This window comes from Thamnophis elegans, chromosome 3 (assembly GCF_009769535.1).
Source record: "Thamnophis elegans isolate rThaEle1 chromosome 3, rThaEle1.pri, whole genome shotgun sequence".
NCBI classification, from domain to species: Eukaryota; Metazoa; Chordata; class Lepidosauria; order Squamata; family Colubridae; genus Thamnophis; species Thamnophis elegans.
This window is the reverse complement of record NC_045543.1, coordinates 111627175-111650361: the sequence shown is the minus strand read 5'-3', so window position 1 is coordinate 111650361 and position 23187 is coordinate 111627175. Positions and strand designations below refer to the sequence as shown.

At 41.8% G+C, this 23187-nt stretch overlaps 1 protein-coding gene across 2 annotated transcripts in view; it reads left to right on the top strand.

The window, feature by feature from the left end:
• The first annotated feature begins 10739 nt into the window (after nucleotides 1-10739).
• The window catches only part of ATG10 (autophagy related 10), a 119743-nt gene continuing 107295 nt past the window's right edge, over nucleotides 10740-23187 (top strand). The window contains exons 1-2 of one of the 2 annotated variants that reach the window (XM_032213937.1): nucleotides 10740-11269; nucleotides 14730-14852. In XM_032213937.1, the coding sequence (XP_032069828.1) occupies nucleotides 14730-14852 (123 nt within the window). In that variant the 5' untranslated portion in view covers nucleotides 10740-11269. The remainder of the gene's footprint in view (nucleotides 11270-14729; nucleotides 14853-23187) is intronic. The other variant, XM_032213936.1, reaches the window with a different exon arrangement.

Sequence of the window (23187 nt, the reverse complement as noted above, 5' to 3'; positions counted from 1 at the left end):
TGCTAATAAGCCCTCCCCCCAAAATAAGTCCTCCCCTAAAATATTGCAACACAGCAGCAGAGGTGACCATGCTTGCCGCCTCTTGCACCTCAAAAATAATAAGACCTCTTTGAAAATAAGGTTAGTGCTTATTTCAGGGGTCAAAAGAAAATAAGACACTGTCTTATTTTGGGGAGAAACATGGTAGAAGGGCTTCAGGATTCCTTCCAACTGTATTATTATTCTCTATTCTGTATTCTCAAATCACACAGCTCAGTAAGGGATGCTGCCATTCAGCTGGGAGGATGATACAGCATCCTCAGCTTTTGCCCCAACATTACAAGTAAGGGCTTTAGAAAATAGAATTCTTTGTTCACATCCGCAGTCAAGTCTTCTTTATTCTCTGACATCAGCTGTCAGTCACACAGTTTAACTCAAAATCAACCCCTCTTTTCAATCCCAGCCATACAAAAGTCTGTAATAAGATCAACAATGATAACTATGACAGAACAACTTTATTTAACTTGGTTTGCAAAATGTTTTTTTCTTGGGTACAAATGACCCTTTTTGAAAAGGATGGAGACATTTTTAAATACTGCTTAAAGTTTTATACTTTTTAATGAAAACCTTGTTCAAATTGTTGTGATAGTGGATGTTCTGAATAATTTTGATGACGCTGTTTTTTATTTTATAGTGTTGTATATGAAGGAAAGGTCTATGTGAATGGCAGGAGATACTTAACTTCTGCTTCTTATCGTAAATTTTTAATATTAATAGTTGTAGGAAAAAATTAAAGTTGTTTGGACAATAACCAAGAAAAGCTTATAAAATACTTTGTTCAGTCAAAGTTTCAATTCTTTTGTTGTCGTTTTTGTTAAACCTTATTCATGTATTTAAATATTAATAAATGAACTATAGAACAATTAAATTTCCTCTTGCCCATTTATTTATCCTTTTCTATTATTTTCTATTGTTCTCTCAATATATGAGTAGATAATTTACTGAATGTTTCTAAAAATAATAGAAAGAAACAAATTATAAACAACACACAAGGCGAAAAAATGTTTCATTTCTCAGCCATTCTGCAGTTCAAATAGTTATGTATCTTCATATTTGCTGTAAACACAGCTATTAGAGAGTAAACTCCATTAAACACACTAACATTTGCACATGAAGAAATATTCATAGAACTATATTTATTTATACATTATTTCTTGATTTATAGAACAAAATAATAAAATGATGTTCCTTAAGAACATCATTTTACAGAAAAATAATAAAAACCATGCTCTGACTAGAGTGAGATTTCAGAATATAATGAAATGAACTATTACATTCATCTATGACAACAGATACTTTATAAAACAAACAGCAAAGGGCTTAGCATCTAGTAAAGTGGAATTACAAGAGCAATGGCGTTGTTTAGTTGTGCTAACTGCTGTCACACTCACCAAAATTAGAAATAGCACACTTGGAAAACTTCACACATGATAGCACAACATCATTAGCAAATGCAGCTATAGAATGTTAAAAACAACAACATACTGACATATGTATATTGGATGAAAGACACTTCAGAATGTTGTAGCAAATTGATTATTTAGCTAAACCTACCATATAATTCCAGATGACTAGCCATTTCAATCTGTAGCAGCAACTTTATAAAAACTATTCTGGCATCTCTAGTCACTAACGGGTTTATGTTGCATGAACATTTGTGCTTCGCTGCATTCCTATTCATGAACAGAGAGTATAATGTATTTGGGAGGGACGATAGCTCAGTGCTAGCGTGCACATCTTGTATTCAAAATTAACTCCTTGTATGTCTAGGTAAAAAGAAATCACAGATAAAAACAATGAAAAATCTCTAGAGACCAAAGACATCTGCTGCTTGTCTGAGTAAGTAGTCCTGGTTCACTGAATCAGTATAAAATCGTTTTATATGTTATGTGTGTTATGGCTTGTATATTTCAAAATAAAAATTGCATTTTTGACTAACTGGTTTATGCATAACAATGCACTTACTCATTTTCATGTGTATGTAAAATACTACAAAATAGTTTGTACATGTTGTATCTTTTGTTTCATCCTATGGTATATTATATATCAGTAGTTATGTTAAATTCTGAAGAGAAAATAATTATAGTCAGGAAAGGAATTGCATTTTTTACTTGCATGATAAGTCAACAGCCAGGATTACATATGCAATAAAAATGGTTTACAAATCAGAATCAGAAAGTTTACCCTTTGTTCTAAGCCCAAACCAAATGAACTACATCATTGCTGGTTTCGTATTGAGTTCATATTATGTTATATTAAGGTTTGTGGTGAAAACATTTTCTCAATAATCTTCTGATTTTCTTAAATCAACATAAGCGAAACCTAAATAAACTGTAATATGGGTTTATATGATAGGTGAAACCTGACTATGAACTAAAACTGCGCATAACCACACAGGCAGAAGTCTGTATAATACTGCTGTCTGAAATTTTATCATTCTCCTAAATCGCCACGTTTAATTTGAGATTTTGTAGAACATGGAAAATGCAGAACCGAAAGGCAATTGCTTACAAATAAAGAACATTCCAAGCATGCAAAAAGACACTGAATGCTTTGTAATTTACCCACAGCAAAATCCCCTTTGAATTAAGCATCTCTTGATGACTTTGAAGACATGTCAATGCAGTTTTCTTCCATTACGAGTACTATTTTATCCCTGTTTCATACAGGGAATTCATTTGATCGTTTTCCATCTAACCTCCAGCACCTTAGAGGCAGAACAAGGCACACAATGCAAATATTGGATCCCAAGCTGATGTAAAGTCTGTACCCAATGTTGGAGGTTGTGTATGTTTGGATGGGGAGGACCAGATTTAGGCTCAATCCAGGCAAGATTAAGAGGCTTTATTATAGTTTGGTCCTTCTGGTTCCAGGAAACTTTCATCTGTAGTAGTCCTTAATGGAGTGTCAGTACCACATGTAAGACAGTTGTACACTCTGGGAGCCTTCTTGGATTCTTAGTTCCTGCTCAGAGCAAGCCAAGTGGCATTGCTCAGGTTCAACTTGTGTGCCTCTTCTGCCCATTCCCATTCTGGAGGGTCTTCAGCAGTCATTCAGACTTTGATCACCTCTTCATTGGATTACTTTAATACATTCTGCAAGGGGCTGCCTTTGAAGACCACTTGGAAGCTACAAAATGCAACTGTATGGGCAGTACATTGTAGTATGAACACATGCCCCTGCTGCTTTGTGAGCTGCATTGGTGCCAATTGGCTTCCAGGTGCAATTAAAAGCACTCATTATCAGCTATAAAGTTCTTGCATGGCGCAGAGCCTAGTTACTTGAAGAACTGCCTGTCTCCATTTACTCTGTCTGGTCATGTCAACTGGAGTGGACACATTCCAGGTCCTTTATATTAAGTAGTCATACACACACACACACACACACACACACACACACTCTCTTATTTCAGGTGTATTCTTTTTCTTCTTGATAGACTTTATTTTCTTTTAATTTTTATCTGTAGGCTGCCCAGAGTTGTTATGTAATTAGGTGGCCTCAAACGTTAAATAATAAAATAAAAATATGAAAATAGAGAAAAAAACTGCTGTCATAGATTCATCGTAACAGGAAGTTTTTATGTAATGAGCGTAATGATTGACAGTAGACCTTTGCTTTGGGGACATGTGATCTAATTGTAGATTGTTGTCTAAAATTCATGCACATTTTGAAGTGTTTTAATTCTACCAGATACTGTATCTTTACCTAAACACATCTAATTTTGGATGAGATGAGTCAGACCAATGAGCTACAAAGATCTGGCAGTGTTCCAACCATCAGAGTTTTATTTCCGCTCATCACAACAGCAGTTAGCAAATGCTGCAGGAAATTCACAGATTAACTCAGCCACATTGCCACAGTACTTTCAATACTACATTTTTGAATACTTGGTGGCAGACTTTGTTCAAAATTATCTGAAGGATAACAGGATTACCCAATAGCCTTGCTTTGCCCAACACACTGAATCCTAAATTTACCATACTGCTTTGATCCACCCTGGAGTATATATGCTGGGTTACTTTATAGTTCACTAGATTTGCTTACAATATTCGGTAAGCAATCATATTTAGTCCAGGAGCTCCTACCTAAATGGTGACATGACAATTGATGCATCCTGCTAAGTTGAAGAAAACATGGAAGTGAATTTAACCTTGGTCAATCATTCCTTGAGTATCATGTAGAAACTAGGAGGAAAGTCTGAATTACAGTGCTGCAGAAATTATGAGGGATAAGCCATATTACAGCTCTTCCAACATACATAACCAAAATTTGTCTTTCTAAAGGTGGAACTGGGACTGAGCAAATTAAAACACTACAATAAATGAATTATGCACTGTGTCTCCACTCGACTCAGGAGGTATGTGGGTGTGTGGCTGCACACATATGCCTCCAATGCTTAGCTTTCAAAACGGGAAAGATAGGTAAGGAAAGCCTAGCGAGGCTTCTGCACTTGGTCCACTTTCTTCCCTTCCCTCCCCATCTGAGCTCCTCCTATTAAGTATTCATGAGCCATGCAAATGGGCTCAGTGGTTAAAATTAGTTCAGCACCATTGTGGAGGTCAGCAACAGCCTCCTCCGTCCTGATTGGTCGGGACGCGGAGGAGGCTGTTGCCGGCCGAACGATAGATTGGATTGGACCAGGGACTTTGACAGCTGTTGCTGCCCAAGTCCCGGGTTCCTATTGGCTGCCTCGTTTGTATAAATAGTTTGGCGCGCACCGCGCTTATCTGAATCGCTGTCATACTCTACCTGTTAATAAAGAAGCAGTTGTGTTCACTCTGTGGTCGCGTCCTTCCTTCAGTCTGTAAAACTGGCGACGAAGGTGGGATTCGCGGTTCCGCGACGCTAGAGTGAAAAGAGAGAGACAAGCAGTTAGCTGCCTCCGTGTAGATCGGCAACGGATACTGCCTGGAAGAAGGGAAAAATTTTTTTTGGGGTGTCTCTTCTCCTCGTCTCTCCCTTCACTACGGTCAACATGACGTCTGCTCTGCCTCCCTTTGCCCCCTATGGTTCTGCCGGAGAATCATGGGAGGGTTTTATGGAGAGGTTTGAGTGTTATTTGATTGCTTCAAAGAATCAAGCTCAAACCGAGGAAGAAAAGTGCAGTTTCTTCCTCTCCTGCTGCGAACCATCAATGTTCGCGTCAGCCAGAGCCCTGGCCGCCCCACGGCCGGCGTACAAGCTGGGGTGGGACGAGCTTATGGCTAGACTTAAAAACCACTACGCTCCCACCCCCTCTGTCATCGCACGTCGTTTTGCTTTCCGCCGGCGGGTCCAGAAACAAAACGAGTCAATAAGCCAATTTTTAGAAGCTCTGCGGATGGTGGCCGCCCAGTGTGAATTTTCAAATTTAGAGGAGAACTTAGTGGAACAGTTCGTGTGCGGGGTCCGCGATGTCAACCTGCGGAGCCGCATGTTCCGGAACCACCGCATCACCCTGCTTCAGGCCGTGGAGACTGCCAGGGCAGCAGAACTGTCAGAGCAGTCCACGGCCGATATTGAGAGGCTGCAACTGTCAGCGCCTGATAGACCACCTCCAGAAACGTCAACCCAAGCCCATATGGTTGAGGACGATTTGCCGTTTGATGACCCGGAGGAAGATGTGGTGGCTCAAATGAGAACTCAGCCTAAACGGAAGCCGAAACCTCAGCCAGCGGCGCAACCGGCATCCACGGCTCCCTGCCGGGGATGCGGAGGCCGTCACAAACGCCCGGCCTGCCCATTCATCAACGCCGTTTGCCTCAGATGCAAAGGGGAAGGCCACATTGCAAAGGTCTGCAGGGCCCTACTGCCAGCACCCTCATTCCTGCAGTCTTCCAGCCGTGGCCTGGCGCAGCCGCGCCGTCAGCAGCAGCGGCCCCCGAGGCGGGCTGAAGATTGCTATTCCACCACTCAGCCGAGTAATTCTGACGGTGCAACGAACCAAGCCGGTGCAGGAGCCCGGAAAGTCTCCGCCTCCGTCCAGCTGGAAGGTCAGCGGTGCCGGATGGAGGTGGACTCTGGCTCTTCACGGTCCCTCCTGCCTTGGTCCCTTTTCTCTAAACTCTGTCCTAAAGTGCCCCAGAGCCGTTTGTTGCCCTCTGAGGTTTCCCTGAGGGATTATCAAGGGAGGTTGATTCCTACATTGGGATCCTTCCCTATCTCTGTGTGCTATGGGCCATTCCAGGGGAAACTGCCCATTCTGATCGTTAGGGACGACCTACCGGCCCTTCTGGGCCTGGATTGGTTCCCGGCCCTGGGATTGTCCATAGGAGGGGTCCACTGGGTTGTCCCCTCTTCCATCGAAGACATTTTAAGGGAGTTTGCCGACGTCTTCGATGGCCAGTTGGGTTGTTATAAGGGCACCCCTATCTCTTTAAGTTTAGACCCTCAGGTTGCTCCCATTAGGCTGAAAGCCCGTAGGGTGCCCTTTGCCTTAAGGGCCAAGGTTGACGCCGAACTGGACAAATTGTTGGCGCAGGGAGTCATCGAACCCGTTGATCATTCTCCTTGGGAGACACCCATTGTCCTCCCCATTAAACCAGACGGGTCGGTGAGGATCTGCGCCGACTACAAGTCGACGATCAACTTGGCCCTTCAGGCAAACCCCTATCCAGTCCCTGTAGTGCAACACCTGCTCCACTCCCTGGGGCAGGGTTGCACATTTGCCAAACTGGATATGGCGCAGGCCTATCAACAGCTCCCGGTGGATGACGATGCGGCGGCAGCCCAAACCATCGTCACCCATCGCGGGGCTTTCCGTTGTCGCCGCCTCCAATTCGGCGTTTCCGTGGCCCCGGGGATCTTCCAAAGCCTCATGGAGCGGTTGCTCCATGGGCTGCCGGGCGTTGTTCCGTATTTCGACGATGTTCTGATCGCTGCTACCAGCCGCTCAGAACTCATCGAAGTACTGCGGAAGGTCCTCAGTCGTTTCAGGGGCGCGGGCCTAAAACTTAAACGCAGCAAATGTTCGTTTGCTGTTTCCCAGGTGGAATTCTTGGGCTTCATGATTGACGCCCAAGGCATCCACCCCACGCCTTCAAAAGTGGCAGCCATTAGGAACGCCCCGGCACCCACCTCCAAGGCGGAGCTGCAGGCGTTCCTAGGCCTCCTGAATTTCTACGCCCCTTTTATACCGCACAAGGCGTCACTAGCCGAGCCGCTGCATCGGTTGCTCGACCGATCCGCGGCCTGGTGCTGGGGGAGCCGCGAAGCGCATGCGTTCGCGGCTGTCAAAGAGACTCTGACGTCAGCGGCAGTCCTGATTCAGTACAATGACAGGATGCCACTGACGTTAGCGTGTGACGCCTCCCCCTATGGAGTCGGGGCCGTCCTGAGCCATGTCCTCCCGAATGGCTTGGAGGCCCCTGTGGCCTATTATTCCCGGACACTCTCCTCGGCGGAGCGAAATTACAGCCAGATCGACAAGGAGGCTCTGGCTGCAGTGTCCGGGATTAAGAGGTTCCATGACTACCTCTATGGTCGGCCTTTCACTCTTGTCACCGACCACAAGCCACTCCTTGGGCTTCTGGCAGGTGACAAGCCGACCCCCCCCATCCTCTCCCCCCGCATGACGAGATGGACGGAGTTCCTTGCAGCGTACTCGTACACGCTGCAGTACCGTCCGGGCAAGCAGCTAGGGCACGCTGATGCCCTGAGCCGCTGCCCCCTGCCGGAGACCGATACCGCCCAGGTGCCCAGTCTCTCCATCCTTTCCATCGCGTCTTCCGGCTTCCCCATTTCGGCCGCGGATGTCGCGGCCTGCACTAAGGCCGATCCGATCCTCTCCCAGGTCGCTTCCTGGGTCTTGAGGGGATGGCCAACTGAGAAGGTGGCAGAGGGCTTCCGGCCCTTTAAAACTCGACAAGCGGAGCTCTCCCTCCACGGGGGGTGCCTCGTTTGGGGGGATCGAGTGGTGATCCCTACAGCTCTTCGGCCACAAGTACTGTCCCTGCTCCATAGGGATCACCCCGGCATAGCACGAATGAAGGCATTAGCCCGTAGCTATGTCTGGTGGCCCCTATTGGATTCAGAGATAGCGGCCTATGTAGGCCGTTGCACCCCGTGTCAACAGTCAAGGCCCAATCCCCCCGCCGGGCCTGCTCGCGAGTGGGAGGCTCCGAGAGGCCCGTGGTCCCGCCTCCACTTGGATTTCGCTGGTCCCTTCCACGGCCAGAATTTCTTGATAGTGGTGGACGCATACTCCCGCTGGGTGGAGCTGGTCCTGATGGGCTCCACCACAGCTGAGAGCACGGTCCGGGCCTTGAGAAGGCTATTCGCAACACATGGGTTGCCGGACCTCGTTGTTTCGGACAATGGGCCTCAATTCATGTCCACCACGTTTCAAAAGTTTCTGGCCGAGCAAGGGATCCGGCATGCGCCCATAGCCCCGTACCACCCGGCCAGCAATGGCCGGGCGGAGCGGGCGGTCCGCTCAGCAAAGGAGGCCCTGGGCCGCATGGACCGGGGCGACTGGCAGGAGAAAGTGGCGGCTTATCTGCTAAGCCAACATTCCACTCCCTGCCCTACAACCAACCGAAGCCCCTCGGAGCTCTTGATGGGCCGGCGTCTGCGGACTCCCCTGGATCGGCTACACCCGTTGTATTCAGGGGATCAGCCGAGCAGCCTGGGGGTTACCCCTCCCCGTTCCTTTAAATTGGGGGACACAGTATGGGCCCGAGCATTTTCTGGACCAACGAAATGGGTTCCGGCCACTGTAACCGCCCTGACAGGCCCCTGTTCTTTCAGGGTCGGATTGGCTGATGGATCCCAATGGAGGCGCCACCTGGATCAACTAAGGAGGCGCCTCCCGCCACCGGCCGACAGCCCGGGCCCAGCTGAAGGCAACACCGCCCTTCCGGGGTTGCAGTTTGAGGCCTTTGCCACACCAGGCCTCTCCTATCAATCACCAGAAGCTCCATCCGAAGAGTCGACTCCACGGGCCTTCACCACACCAGGCCCGGCCTACCCGAGCGCCCCCTGCAGGGGACGCCAACTGAACACTCAAGCCGCCGCAGAACAGGCCCCACCTTTAGCTACACCTCTTCCCAGTGACACTCCTCCCAGACGAGACTCCACTACTCTGAACACGCCTCCACGCCCCAGCTTACCATTGCCGTTGAGCCCGCCTTCTGGGCCCTCTCGAGAAGGCGTGCCTTGGAGCTACACCCCCTTCCGGGAGGAGCTACAACAAGGAGGTCCTCCTCCGCCGACGACTCTGGTGGAACTGCGAAGGTCGGGGCGGGTCCGGCACCGCCCCGCCTATTTACAAGACTACGCATGCTCCACCCGCGGAGCATGCGCAGAACTGGGGGGAAGGGGTATTAAGTATTCATGAGCCATGCAAATGGGCTCAGTGGTTAAAATTAGTTCAGCACCATTGTGGAGGTCAGCAACAGCCTCCTCCGTCCTGATTGGTCGGGACGCGGAGGAGGCTGTTGCCGGCCGAACGATAGATTGGATTGGACCAGGGACTTTGACAGCTGTTGCTGCCCAAGTCCCGGGTTCCTATTGGCTGCCTCGTTTGTATAAATAGTTTGGCGCGCACCGCGCTTATCTGAATCGCTGTCATACTCTACCTGTTAATAAAGAAGCAGTTGTGTTCACTCTGTGGTCGCGTCCTTCCTCGTGGGTGTGTGGCTGCACACATATGCCTCCAATGCTTAGCTTTCAAAACGGGAAAGATAGGTAAGGAAAGCCTAGCGAGGCTTCTGCACTTGGTCCACTTTCTTCCCTTCCCTCCCCATCTGAGCTCCTCCCATAAGGCAAAGGGAGAAACTGTGCTGCGTCTCACTTTGAAATTGGTGCAAGGCTAAGATGGGAGGAAGGGGGAGAAAGGAATCTAGAGAGGAAAAAAGGCCCATTAACTCTTCAGGGATCTCAGCAGTGAGGGACATAGGATCTGGTCTGACAGTTCGTGTTTGAGTGCTCCTGAAAGTCTCTAAAGATTGTCTCAAGGCCTTGTCTCTTTATCCTCGGCAGGCCCTTGGAATTGTGAGCCCTTTGCTAAGGGAGCAGCTCTCATCACTCCTGTCACTGAGAGCGCTTTGTAATTTCATGACTGGGCTGGATTTTGAGGTTGGCGCAGCTTTGTACAAGTACGCCTGTAGTGCCCTGCACCCTCAGTTATCACCGGCTTCTCAGCTGAAACAGAAGAGCCTATCTCCCCACTGATCAGCCCAGCCGGGCCTCCATTCAAGGGCAAATCACCCACTGCTATCTACAAGACCATCATCTCTGTTAGGTGAGATATTTTGTCTTCCATATGGGTGAGCCAGGCATTGTCACATCCTGTGTTCCACATTCCCACACTTGGAATCCATTCTGGTGGCAAATCAGTTGTGGCCTCTTTGGCTTCCTCCACTTCTGTTGCCCTTTACACTCTTTATGAGCTCATGGTAACCCAGGAGTTAGAGTGGAGAAAAAATCATCCCATTAATTCTATTCTATCTTCACTAAGTTGCCTGGGTCATCTGGACTTTGCTGTCTTATAATTCAAGCTAGTTCCTTGTGCAATCAGCAGGCAGGTCACACAATGGAGTGGTGATCAATCCCCTCCCAACAGGTGGATCACGCAGTGGGGTGGTGGTCAGGCAGTTGGTCTCTCTCTCCCTCCCTCCCTCCCTCTCTGTCCCTCCCTCTCTCTTTGCCGATCTCTACTTCCACAGCTTTTGCTCATTCATTCTAGCTTCCCTTTCTCCCAGTCTCTGTTTTCCCGTCCTCCTCCTCCTTTCTCTACCTTCCCTCTCAATTTTTTTCTCTATCTTTCCTTCAGACTTGCCCCATAGAAACCTCCCTTATTCCCCATTGCCCTTTCTCTCTTTCTATTCCTCGCTTTCCTTTTTCCTTCCCGCCTAAACCTCTCTCTTTTCAAACCTTCTCCTCGTCACCCCGCCTCTTCCTCTTTTCTTCCGGGCGCGCCGCCTTCTGGGGCTCTGGCTGAGCTCCAGTCTCGGTCGCTGCCCTAAGTCTCACCACCCGCAGCTCAGGGGTCCTTTGCCGGCAGCGCCGATCAGCTGGAGCCGTGCGCGCAGATCCCGGGGCTTCAGCAGAGTTCCGGCAGCGCCCCAATTCCAGCTGATTCCTCCTCCACCTCCCAAGGCCCCGTGTGCCGCTGCCGGCGACTGCGGAGGCCGGCGGAGCTCCAGCTGAGTTTCACAGCCCGCGCTGATCAGCTGGAACCGCGCGAGCCGATCCTGCTTCAGCTCACCACTAGCAACTTGTATATTTTGACTTCAACTCCCAACAGCTGGTGAGTACTTGGTATTACGGAAATTGAAGCCCCACAAATCTGAAGACAGATTGAGAAAGATTACTATGGAGATAGTAGAACATCTGGGATACCCTGTATGTATACCTTTTGTTGGGTGGGCTCGGTAGAATCTCTAATGCTGTACTAATTGCAGAAACCTAAATATTTCTTATTAGCTTTATGCCCATAAACACTATGGAATGTGTGGCATTTTGCTTAAATAAGTTTCATATACTTTAATTATTCAAGGACAACTCCTGTGCTTCTTGGTTCCAACAAAGGATTAAGAGAGTCTTTTAACGCTGGTCTCATGTTTCTGGATTTGTAATCCAGTGATGGTTTACCTATCCCCATTACTGTAAAAGTGTAACTGCAGATTAAAAATTTATTATAAACTTCATTTTTGGGTAAGTTTATTTCAGCTGCTTTATTGATTGAATGTTGCATTTATCATTTCCACTGCCTTTTTAATGTTTCTAATATTTTATTGTTGTAATGTATTTATACGAGAGGACTTAATGAGGACTTGATCTTAAGAGGCAATCTTAAATATTTTAATTAATTGAATCAATATAATGGGAACAATTGAATATTCTGAAAATAAATTGACCATGATGGTGAAGACAAAAAAGTCTGGATAGTGCCCAGGGCAATACCTGGAGAATACCTGCAAATAAAAATAGGACTATGGCAAAACAAAGCAAAGATAGTATCAACAATAATAGGTGCAATTCCAAAACATCTGGAGCAAATAAAAATAGGACTATGGCAAAACAAAGCAAATATAGTATCAACAATAATAGGTGCAATTCCAAAACATCTAGAGCAGACTGGAGAACACCAGCATTGACAAAATCTCCATTAGTTAATTGCAAATGACAGCTATACTTGGAATAGCTCACTTCCTGTGATACCTTTAATAACATCAAACAATACCTCCCTATCCCTGATCCTTCATTCAATAGGTGGATAAAAATACCAAATGCAGTCTAATTATCTGGCTGACTACAACAAGCCATAATATTGATATAAGCATGGCCTGACATGAAGAAAAACCAATAACCTTTGCTGAAGAAGTCAGTCAAGGAAAGCTTTTGAAATCAGCAAAGGTGAAGGTTAAATACAGAAAAGAAATGAAAACCAATTTGTTAATTGGAAGAACAAGCCAATATATGAGGAGGAGGAAAAGCTGATATAGCACCCACATGGAGTATTAAATAAGAAACCGAAGGTTTTATTTTGGCAGTTCAACAACAAGCTTTGTGAATTAGTTGTATGAAGGTCAAAATTCAACATGTAACAAACAACAGCAAATATCACCTTTGTAGTAAAAAAGGATGAAATAATTGACTGATCAGTGGCTGCAGCAAAATTTCACAAACTGACTGCAAGCAGTGTCATGATTAAGTTGCCAGAATTGTTCATTGAAAACTTTGCCAGAGGTTTTGAATTGAATATAGTAAAAAATAGTGGGAACCTCAAGTTAAGAAAGTTTTTGAAAATAATCCAGTTAAGATCTAATGGAACTTTAAGATCCAACCAGAGAGGCATTTTGTTCATAACATGTCTGATATAACAGACTGAAAAGAAATAAATCTGATTTATGTTTCTATTCTGGGTGATGCTAAGATTAAGGGAAAACAATTGGAAAAAATTATAAAATATCGAGGATTTGTGGATTGAAGTTGACACTTAGGTAAAAAGAAATTCATTGTTACACCATGCTTTGCACCCCAATTCCTAAAAGATATCCTCAATATTTGGAAATTCTGAATTCATCAGACCTGTACATCGTAATGTGGAAAAAAAAAATCCCACCGTGTTTGGAACTGCCTATATTCTTAGATGCTATTTAATAATTCTTAGTTCCTTGGTTAGGTTTCCAGTAGTCTTCGACTGTGAATCTAGCTTTAGATTACCCACATGTAATATATACCATACTCCATTAGGCATTTAGCTATCTTTTGCCACAGTTTTTAGTCTGATGCAGGCAACAAAATGATTATCAATGATCATAAATAACCCTGTGGTGAATTACAAGTTCAGCAGACTCTGCAGAATGCAACCAGTTTTGAAAAGTTATAATAAAGAAAGATAGTTTTGTAACAAACTACAGACTAAAATTTAATTGTTATTTTTGATGTGAATATTTTTACTGCATGATGTTAGTTGCCCAAATTGAACCTAGTTTTCTTCATTGATTAATTGATTAATTGATTAATTATATAAATGAATAAATATAACTTCCAAACTCAGAACGTTGTTCATCTGTAGTTTTATTTATTAAAATATAACTATACATTTTATAGGGACGCAGTGAGTCAGTGACTAAGACACTGAGCTTGTTGATTAGAAAGGTTGCCAGTTCAGCAGTTCGAATCCCTAGTGCCGCGTAACAGAGTGAACTTGCGTTACTTGTCCCAGATTCTGCCAACCTAGCAGTTTGAAAGCACATAAAAAATGCAAGTAGAAAAATAGGGATCACTTTGGTGGGAGGGTAACAGCGCTCTGTGCGCCTTCAGCGTTTAATCATACAGGCCACATGACTACGAAGACGTCTTCGAACAGTGCTGGCTCTTTGGCTTTGAAACGGAGATGAGCATCGCCCTCTAGAGTTGGGAACGACTAGCACGCATGCACAAGAGGAACCATTACCTTACCTATACATTTTATAAGTAATAAAATTCTTAATTTTTTCAAAGATTTCAGCACATGGAAATATAGTTGTTTATAGGTTTGAAGTTTATAGGTTTCCAGGTTTATAGGTTGATCTGTTGTAACTGTTGAATATGCTTATTTGCTAAAAACAATCTTCTTTTTAGGTATCTGAGAATTATATCATCTGTTCTCCAGCAATGTTAATTAATCCTTTGTATCTGTCATAGTAGTGAGAGACATAGTAATTATTGATAAAGTCCAAAATCTGGAATATGGAATTCTCAGTTCACAATAATCTGGGATAATATTAACCAATAATTCTCTTTAAAAATAAGGTAGTTGGATTTTGCTGTCAAGTTTATTCAAAATCAGCATGCTAGTCCTTAAGGTCCCTTGCTTATTCAATCTGTTTTCATCTTGGTAAAGCAAATGTTTAAGTTAAATGCTTTCCAGGTTGGATTACTAAGAAAAATACACATTTTATTGCAAAGTAAAGAACACCAAAATAGTTTTCTGATTGGTAAGAAAGTAATATCCTATGTTTAACTAGCACAAAAGCTAAAAATGGAAAAGTTTCTTCTTTTTTAATAGTTTTTCCATGCACAGAAATGTATTACTTCAAAAGTGTTTCCTAACTTGGTACCCTTCAAATGCCCTTCTGTAGCAAAGTGATTAGGCATGAGTCCAATCCCTATTGTATGTTGAATTTTCCATTTTTCTCTCTTTCCTTTCCTTTGGGAGTTAGGTAATATGTACAGAGTTCACAGTTTCTGCCAATGTTAACACTTCCATTTCTTGACAGATGTCACTTAACTTGGTTGATGCAGATTTCTTTTTGGAAGAGAATAAATTCAAGCAATATTGTACAGAATTTCTCCAATATTCACAAAGAATTGGGGATGATTGGCAATGGAGAAGCATAAAGGTATGGGCATATTTCAAGTCTTAAGCCATTTATAACAAAGACTTTCCAAGAGGAGTTGTAACCAAGTTATGATTTATTGTACTTTGATAATTATACTGTTAAAAGATTCAAATTTATGTAATTTGATTTCTGAAAGCTTTTCTTCCAAGAATTTTAACACTAAGATGTTTTATCTAAGTTTAGTTCTTACTTGGCCTATGGTTCTTTTTTAAAGCACTGCATTTTCCTTAAAACTTTAATGTGGTATTTAATTTCAATTATTAAATACAAGTATTAGGATACTTTCAACAAAATATAACAAAAGAAAATAAAATAGACATTAAGAATTGGCTATTCTTTTCCTTTATAAATATTTTAAACCTGATATTTTTTTTAAAAAAAAGCTGAAAATTACAAAAATAACCAGTGTAAATACTTTCCTCTTAGGTTTTTTACAATGGTGTTCATTACTATAGCAATTAACTAGAAATAATTTTATCCTTTAGATTCTCTTCCAATTAATAAAAGCTTCCTTTCCTTTTTATCAGAAAGAGTAATTTTTTTTCTTTAAAACAAACAAAAATCTACAGTGATGTGTCAATTAAATTAAATTATCATAGGACATCCAAAATTCTAAATAAAAGCAAAAAAAAAGAATGTAAAAGTATAAAATACTTACTATATATAAGTATATACTTATAACTTTGAAACTGCTCGCTTGGGGAAGAATATTTTGTGTTTACAAATCACTAAAGACAGGGCTTTTTTCTTTTTAAGAGAGGTGGATTTCTTTGAACACTGTAAGTTTTCCTTTTGTGAAATGTTTTGATGATGTTTACTTATAACTAGGCAAGCCTTGTTGACAACCATTTTGTGAATAGATGGGCTTTTGTTGTAGCCATATTGCTTGCATGTAGAACAAATGACCCAATGTTTGGGCAGCACTTTAATTATTGCTTTAATCCCATCTGATTTTCTGTGATTCTCTATCACTGCTCCACTCTGCTGATACTGAAATTTCTTTATCATAAATGTAATACAAATATGAAATATGATAAGTACGTGTTTTGCGTAGAGAAGCTTCTAGATTTAATATCTAGCATCTGAAGATAGAATAAGAAAATATACTTTTTGGAATTCATGGAGAGCTGCAGCCAGTGAATTAGAGTGAATTAGTGAATTAGATGCACCAGTGGTGTGACACTACAGAGGATAGTCATGTATGTTTTTGTAGCTATATTTCAGTTCTAGGACTTTGGGCATAAGTACTATTGGAAGAGGGATAGGAACTTAGATATATATACGGACTCCTACAGTGTTCTTCTCTAAATGCAGTGATAAATAAATTATTTGTAATACTATATATGCAATGGCCTTAACAAACTATAGAGACATTTCTGAAATAATTTTTGTAAAGTTTATTTTTTTAAAATTCTGCTTCATCATTGATTCATACGAGATTGTTTATCACAACTTTGATATTCTTGCCATTAGCCAGTGTCAGCGCTTTCACTTTTTAAATTTCCTTCTACTCTAGAGCAGGGCTGTCAAACTCCCGGCCCACGGGCTGTATGTATCATGTGCTGGTCACGTTGATGCCTGATTTAGGGAAGGGGGAAAAAGTCCCAATACATCATGTGATTTCGCCGTGACGACATGAGTTTGACACCCTTGATCTAGAGAAAATAAAGAAAAAGATGGAAAAACAACTTTTCCCCCAAGTTCTTTGAAATTCCAAAAGTTTTGTCAAGCTATCCTTGCTGCTTTATCCAAAAGCTGTATTTTTTCCCAACAGCCACCCTTTCCATAGATATTTTGTTGAGATTGAACTTGCTTTTCTTGGCTTTTCAGCTACAGGTTCCTCTTGCACATGCGTCTGGATTCCCACAATCTCAAGTCCATCCATTCAGTACAGAAGTTCCAACAATCCTCAATGTTGAGGTTTCTACCATTGCCTAACACTTATAGCTTTTATTGTCATTGTACAAAATAAATACAACGGAATTGATTACTTCTGCCTGTTACATATTTTTCCCAAACATCTGATGGGCCTGCTCTCTGGTATTTTAATTGGGTATGAAGCTGCTAGATGTCTAATCTAACAGTTGAGTGGGTACTGGCAATTTTTTTTTTTTTACACCTAGACCATTTTATATTATGCCACCTCCATCAGGACATCTCATCCTGCCACAAATGTATATTAAAGTAAATTTACATGTACCATATTTTTCGGAGTATAAGACGCACCTTTTTTCCTCAAAAAAGAGGCTGAAAATCTGGGTGCGTCTTATACACTGAATACAGCATTTTTCCCCTCCCGAAGCCCCGCCCCTTCACCAAAATGGCCGTGCAAAGCCTTATGGAGGTTTTTAGGGAGGTTGTGGAGGCTGGAGAGGCCAGAAATGAGCAAAAAACAGGTGATTTTTTTGACAAAAAATTGGGCCATTTTTGCAAAAAAATGGGCCATTTTTTGCTCATTTTGGGGAGGCACCCACCAGGAGCACCCAGCAAGCACCTCCAAGGCTATTCATGCCTTTTTTTTTGAAAAAAAAAAAACCAGCCCTCTTTTGCGAAAAATGGGCCGTTTTTGGGAGGTTTGCAGAGTGCAAAAACTTCCCCCCGCTTTTGGAAAGCTCTTTAACTGATTGATGAGAATTACATTGATCAAGTGCTATGCCAGCAGAAACAAAGTCTTAGGTGCTGCAGATTGTCAGCGATTTCCTTCTCCAGCATATGGATATACACCTGAAAACATCTACCTACCTACCGTATTTCTCTCCCTCTCCCTCCCTCCCTGCCCCCTTCCTCCCTCTATCTATCTACCTACCTACCTACTTACCAACTCTCACTCTCTCCCCCTACCTATCTACTGCATTTCTCTCTATTTATCTCTCTCTATCCCTCTACCTACCTACCTACCTACCTACCTACCTACACACTCTGTCTCCCCCAACCTACCTACTGTATTTCTCTCTCTCTCTCTTTCTCTCTCTCTCTCCCTTTATCTACCTACCTACCTACCTAACTACTCCCTCTCTTCCTACCTACCTACTGTATTTCTTTTTCTTTCTCTTCCTCTCTATCCCTCTACCTACATACCTACCCTCTCTTCCTCCCTACCTACTTATTGTATTTCTCTCTCTCTCTCTCTCTCTTTCTCTCTCTATCTCTTTATCTACCTACCTACCTAACCTCTCTCTCTCCCCCTATCTACCTACTGTATTTCTCTCTCTTTCTCTCCCTCTGTATCCCTCTATCTACCTACCTACTTTTTAAAATTTGCCTCTTTAAAACCTTAGTGTGTCTTATACTCCGGTGTGTCTTATACTCTGAAAAGTACAGTATTTATGATTAGCACAAAATTCAAATGAGATTTATTTCATACAGTGTGATTTTGCTTCTAACTTTAAATATATAAATCCAAGAATTGCCAATTTGTGAGATTGAATGCAGTGTTTAGTAGGGGACTTTATAGCAAGATACTGAATATGTACCGTAGTTTGTTTTTCCTATCCAACAAGCCTATGTATTTGTTCTACTTAGATTTGGTTTGCAACTATAGTCTTTATGGCATGTACAGTCATAGTTCGTTCCAGCAAAAGTACATTCTGAATTTGGCTCATTAAGTTTTAATGGGAACATAAATATAAGATGCCAGTAAAAGCAACTAAGGACAAAGTAATTTTCTTGAAAAGAATTGGTTTTGTGTTCAAATGTACAGTGACAAAAGTACATATATTTATTTTAGGTGAAATTTTGATGAAAGAAATGCTAAAACAGCTATGGCACTACAATAGATAGATAGATAGATAGATAGATAGATAGATAGATAGATAGATAGATAGATAGATAGATAGATAGATAGATAGATAGGACAGATAGACAGACATGGATAATGTGGCTTAAAGCAGAGAATTAATATGCTGAAAAGAGACATATATTGATTTAAAATTAAAGCAACTGAAATAAACTCTTGTCAGAAATGATATATTATCCAAAGAGTTAAATTTATAGTTACATTTGCAGACTTATCAAGTAATTTAATGGTACATTAATGGGGTTTGAACAGAGATTGTTTTGAATAGAATCCTTTATATCAGCTGTTGCACATACGCTTTTTGTGTGTCTTTCTCTAAAATAAAACATAATGAAACAGCTAATAAAAACCCCAATTTGTTTGTGCTTTCTTTGAGAAATGAGCTGTTAGTATGCAGCTACTGTTTATTACATACCATGCATTTTAGTTGTCTTCTAGTAGATATTGTTACCAGGAATCCATGCTGTGTTACACATTTTAATCCCATAACGTCTTTTTAAAAAATACCCATGTCAAAAACATGTTTAATTTTCTTAAATGAGCTAACATGTAAGAAATTTATAACTAGGTTTGGTTAATAGTACCTGGAACAGTTGTTTTTTGCAGGTAATTTTTGTTTTGTGATATAGTGGCCGATGATAAATCACGTTTCCGAAGGTTTTGTGCAAGCAGAAACCTGGTGTAGAAGCGGTTTCTTGGATCTATACCTCATATTGCAAGTGCATGGTCATAGCTAGAAGAGACTTAACAGGAGAAATGTGATTCTTGTGAGTTACCCATATTTTTGGGATATAAGACACACCGGACTATAAGATGCACCTAAATTTACAGGAAGAAAGAAATAGCTTTTGGCCTCTGTATCTTGCATTTTTGCCCTCCCCGGGCCCCAAAAGCACTCTGCAGTGCTATGCATGTCCTGTTTTTGCAAAAACTCTACTAGATATTGGCCTGCAGAGTGCTTCTGGGGGGGTGGGAGAGCAAAAACACGACTCATGGAGGGCTTGGGAGCCCAAAACAGGCCGATTTATTGCAAAAATGAGATGTGAGACCATTGCAGAGTGCTTCTGGAGGCCAGGGAGGGCAAAAATGCTCGTATTTGGTCTGTAAGATGAACCTAAATTTTCACCCACTTTTAGGGAAACTGCAGTAAGCAGATTTTCCCCCGTCTCTCTTTCGCACTACAGTTGAATTGGTATAATGCAGGAATTATTGGATCCCAATACCCAGAATCTCCTATCAGTATGGGCAGTGATGATGAATGCTGGGATTTATAATTCACTAACATCTGGGGATTGTTCATCCTTGAATGCTCACTAATGAGAACATTATTGTATAGTCTTTGGAATTGATGATTGCATATGGATTTTGAGAAATGTATCAGGAACATATTAGGAGGTCTAGAGGAAAGTGATTAAAATAGCAAGTAAATGTATATAAAACAGAAATTTGTGAGTCCCATCAATCATTAAAATATTTCTCCTCTGTTACAGGAGAAGTTTTTCCATTTTAGCCAGGGTTAAAATCCATTTTTAAAATATCAAAATTAATGGCAACTCAAAACTCAAGTGAAGAACAAGAGTGTGTATCTCTGATACAAAGCAGAAATGGACAACCTAGGATATCCCCAGATTGCAGAACTAAATTCTACAACCTTCTGTTGTTTAATTCTCAGTAATATGTTTTCAGCCATGGTATGTTTTTACTCCCCAAAATGGAATCTGGACATATTTATTGTGATCCTTGGAGAACAAACAAAATATAATGTGGTTTCTAATTGTTGGAAGCAATTAGAAGCAGTTGTTGGAATCCTTTCTACCTTCATACAAAGCTACACAGCAGTAATATAAACAGCAGTAGATAGATAGACTATGTGCCTGAGATTTTCAGTTCCTACCAATCTTTTCCACAATGATCTATCCCTAATCCAGTGGTGGATTACTACTGGTTCTGTGAGCGCACACCAGATATGCGCATGCACAATTAACAAAAAAAATGACAAAAAAAGGAAAACAGCTGAGAGCAGCAATTCAAGCTGCTGTCCCGGATCAGCTGGGCTTCAGAAACTGAAATAAAGGTAAGTATAACCCAGGGGCGAGTGGGTGGGCCCACTTTCAAGGGAATAGTTTGCTCTCTGTTTGAAGGCAGCACTATTGGTTCGACAGAACCAGTCTGAACCAGTAGGAACCCACCATTGCTCTAATCTGTTTTGTGAAATTGCCCAACAGTGTACTTACCAGTTAATTGAGTCCATCTACCTTCCTGCTTTCAGCCTCCATTTATTTTCTTCCATCTTTCTCTGAATTAGAGCCTTTTTCAGAGACCTGATTCGTTGCATAATATGTTTGAAGTAGAATATTTTGATAGGTAGATAGGTATAGACACATCACATCAGTTGAATATTTTTTTCAAGGCCTTCATGGATGCTCTATCAGGTGCTAGTTTTCTTGGCTGCCTGCTTCTTTATAGTTGATAGTTGCTCCTAAAAGGCAGAAACTATTCATCATTTTGATACCTTCATTGTCGAAGCTAGGACTGGTTGTTGCAATTACTATCATTAGATTGGTTATCTTTATATTTAATTTTAGTCCTATTTATTCACTGTGCTCTTTGACTTTTGGTACTAAGGCTTGCAGATCCTTTGCGTTTTTGACTGTTGGTGGTATCATCAGCATAGTGTAGGTTATTTATATTTATTTCTTTCAGTTTTACAACCTTAGCTTCTTCCAGTCCAGCTTTCCTTAATATATATTCAGCATATAGATTGAATAAATAAGGGGATAGTATGCAGCCTTGTCGTATTTTTTTTTAACCAACCTGAAATGAGTCTATTTTTCTGTGATTTCCCAACCTCTTTATACATTTCCCAGGAAGATAATGGGAAATCAGGGATTCATGTTAGGGATGTAACCCTAGTTTTGGCTTGACAATGTATATATATAAGCATAAGCCATGATTGTAACAAATGTATCTGTTACTTTAAATGTAAGAGAGAGGTAATTGGATGCTATTGCTTTAAGCAGCCATATAAGGAAGTAGGAACTAGTACGGAGTTCTCCGTGATGCTCCTTGATGCTCCTGATGTTTCCTGAGTTTTAATGATTCTACTGGTTCTACTGTTGTTCCTGACTGTTCCTGACTGTTCCTGTATGTGCTTAGTATTGGAGAGAAGACTGTGTATTGGATGGTGGCTAGTCTGTATGTTAGTTACCTGTCTACATGGTGAATCGTGAGTGGAGCAACTATAACTTCAACGTATTGTAAATAGACTGTTTATATACTACAAGACTGCTTATAGTCTGATTTTGAAGACTATCTATTCTATTTTTGTTACAAAAGTAAAGATATTATTTGTTTTACTTTCAGTGGCTGTGAGTGACTATTCAGCAGCTTATTTGTTACTAACTTCTGCTGCACAATTCTAGTCTCCTAACGGGGATAGACTTAACAATTCCCATTTTTCTTGGCACTTTCCACAGCTTGATTTGATCAAAACAATGAAGCACATATTTCTTTTTTCTATTCTTTAGCTCTCTCAAATATCCAGCATCACCTATGATATCTCGTGTTCCCTGGCTTTTCTAAAGCTAATCTGAACATCTGGCATCTATTTTCCCATGTAGGGCTATAATCTGCATGGGATATCCTTATTTTGCTAGCATGTGAAATTAAAGGTATTAAGGATACTAACTTCCTTCCAGAGGGACACGGTGGCTCAGTGGCTAATATGCTGAGCTTGTCGATCAGAAAGGTCGGCAGTTCAGCGGTTTGAATCCATAGTGCCGCGTAACGTTACTTGTCCCAGCTTTTGCCAACCTAGCAGTTTGAAAGCATGTAAAAATGCAAGTAGAAAAATAGGGACCACCTTGGGAAGGTAACAGCGTTCCGTGTGCCTTTGGCATTCCGTCATACCAGCCACATGACCATGGAGACGTCTTCGGGCAGCACTGGCTTTCGGCTTTGAAATGCAGATGAGCATTGCCTCCTGGAGTTGGGAATGACTAGCACATATGTGCAAGGGGAACCTTTACCTTTAACTTCCTATAGCCTTCTGACTTGGTAAGGCTTGAAGTTTACTTAACTTCATCTTCTGTTACATGTAAGTAGAGAATATCTTCTAATATCTAATATTAGATATCTAATATATAATAATCTTCTATTGAATACCTTAACATCTCTACTATATACAGTTTTCCTTTGTTCATGAATTGGCTGCTATCTATCCATTGGCATCCTTTAATGTATCAATTTGAGATTAGAACATTCTTCTGACTTATAGGATCTCTTGAAAGACTTTCCTTGCTTTCCATGTTTGTTTCCATCTTCAGTGTCTTTACAGATATTGTTATAATACTGCTTTCTGTCTCTTCTAACAGCTCTCTGAAACTCCTTGTTAAGTTCCTTTCTGATATGTTTGTCTTTTTTGGCTTTGGCTTTGGCTTTCTTTATTTTGCCATTTCCACTGTTTGTTCTGCCATCTAGTTTGCTTTCCTCACTTGCTTCATTTTTGGCAGTCTTAGCAACTTCTTTAAGTTCATTACA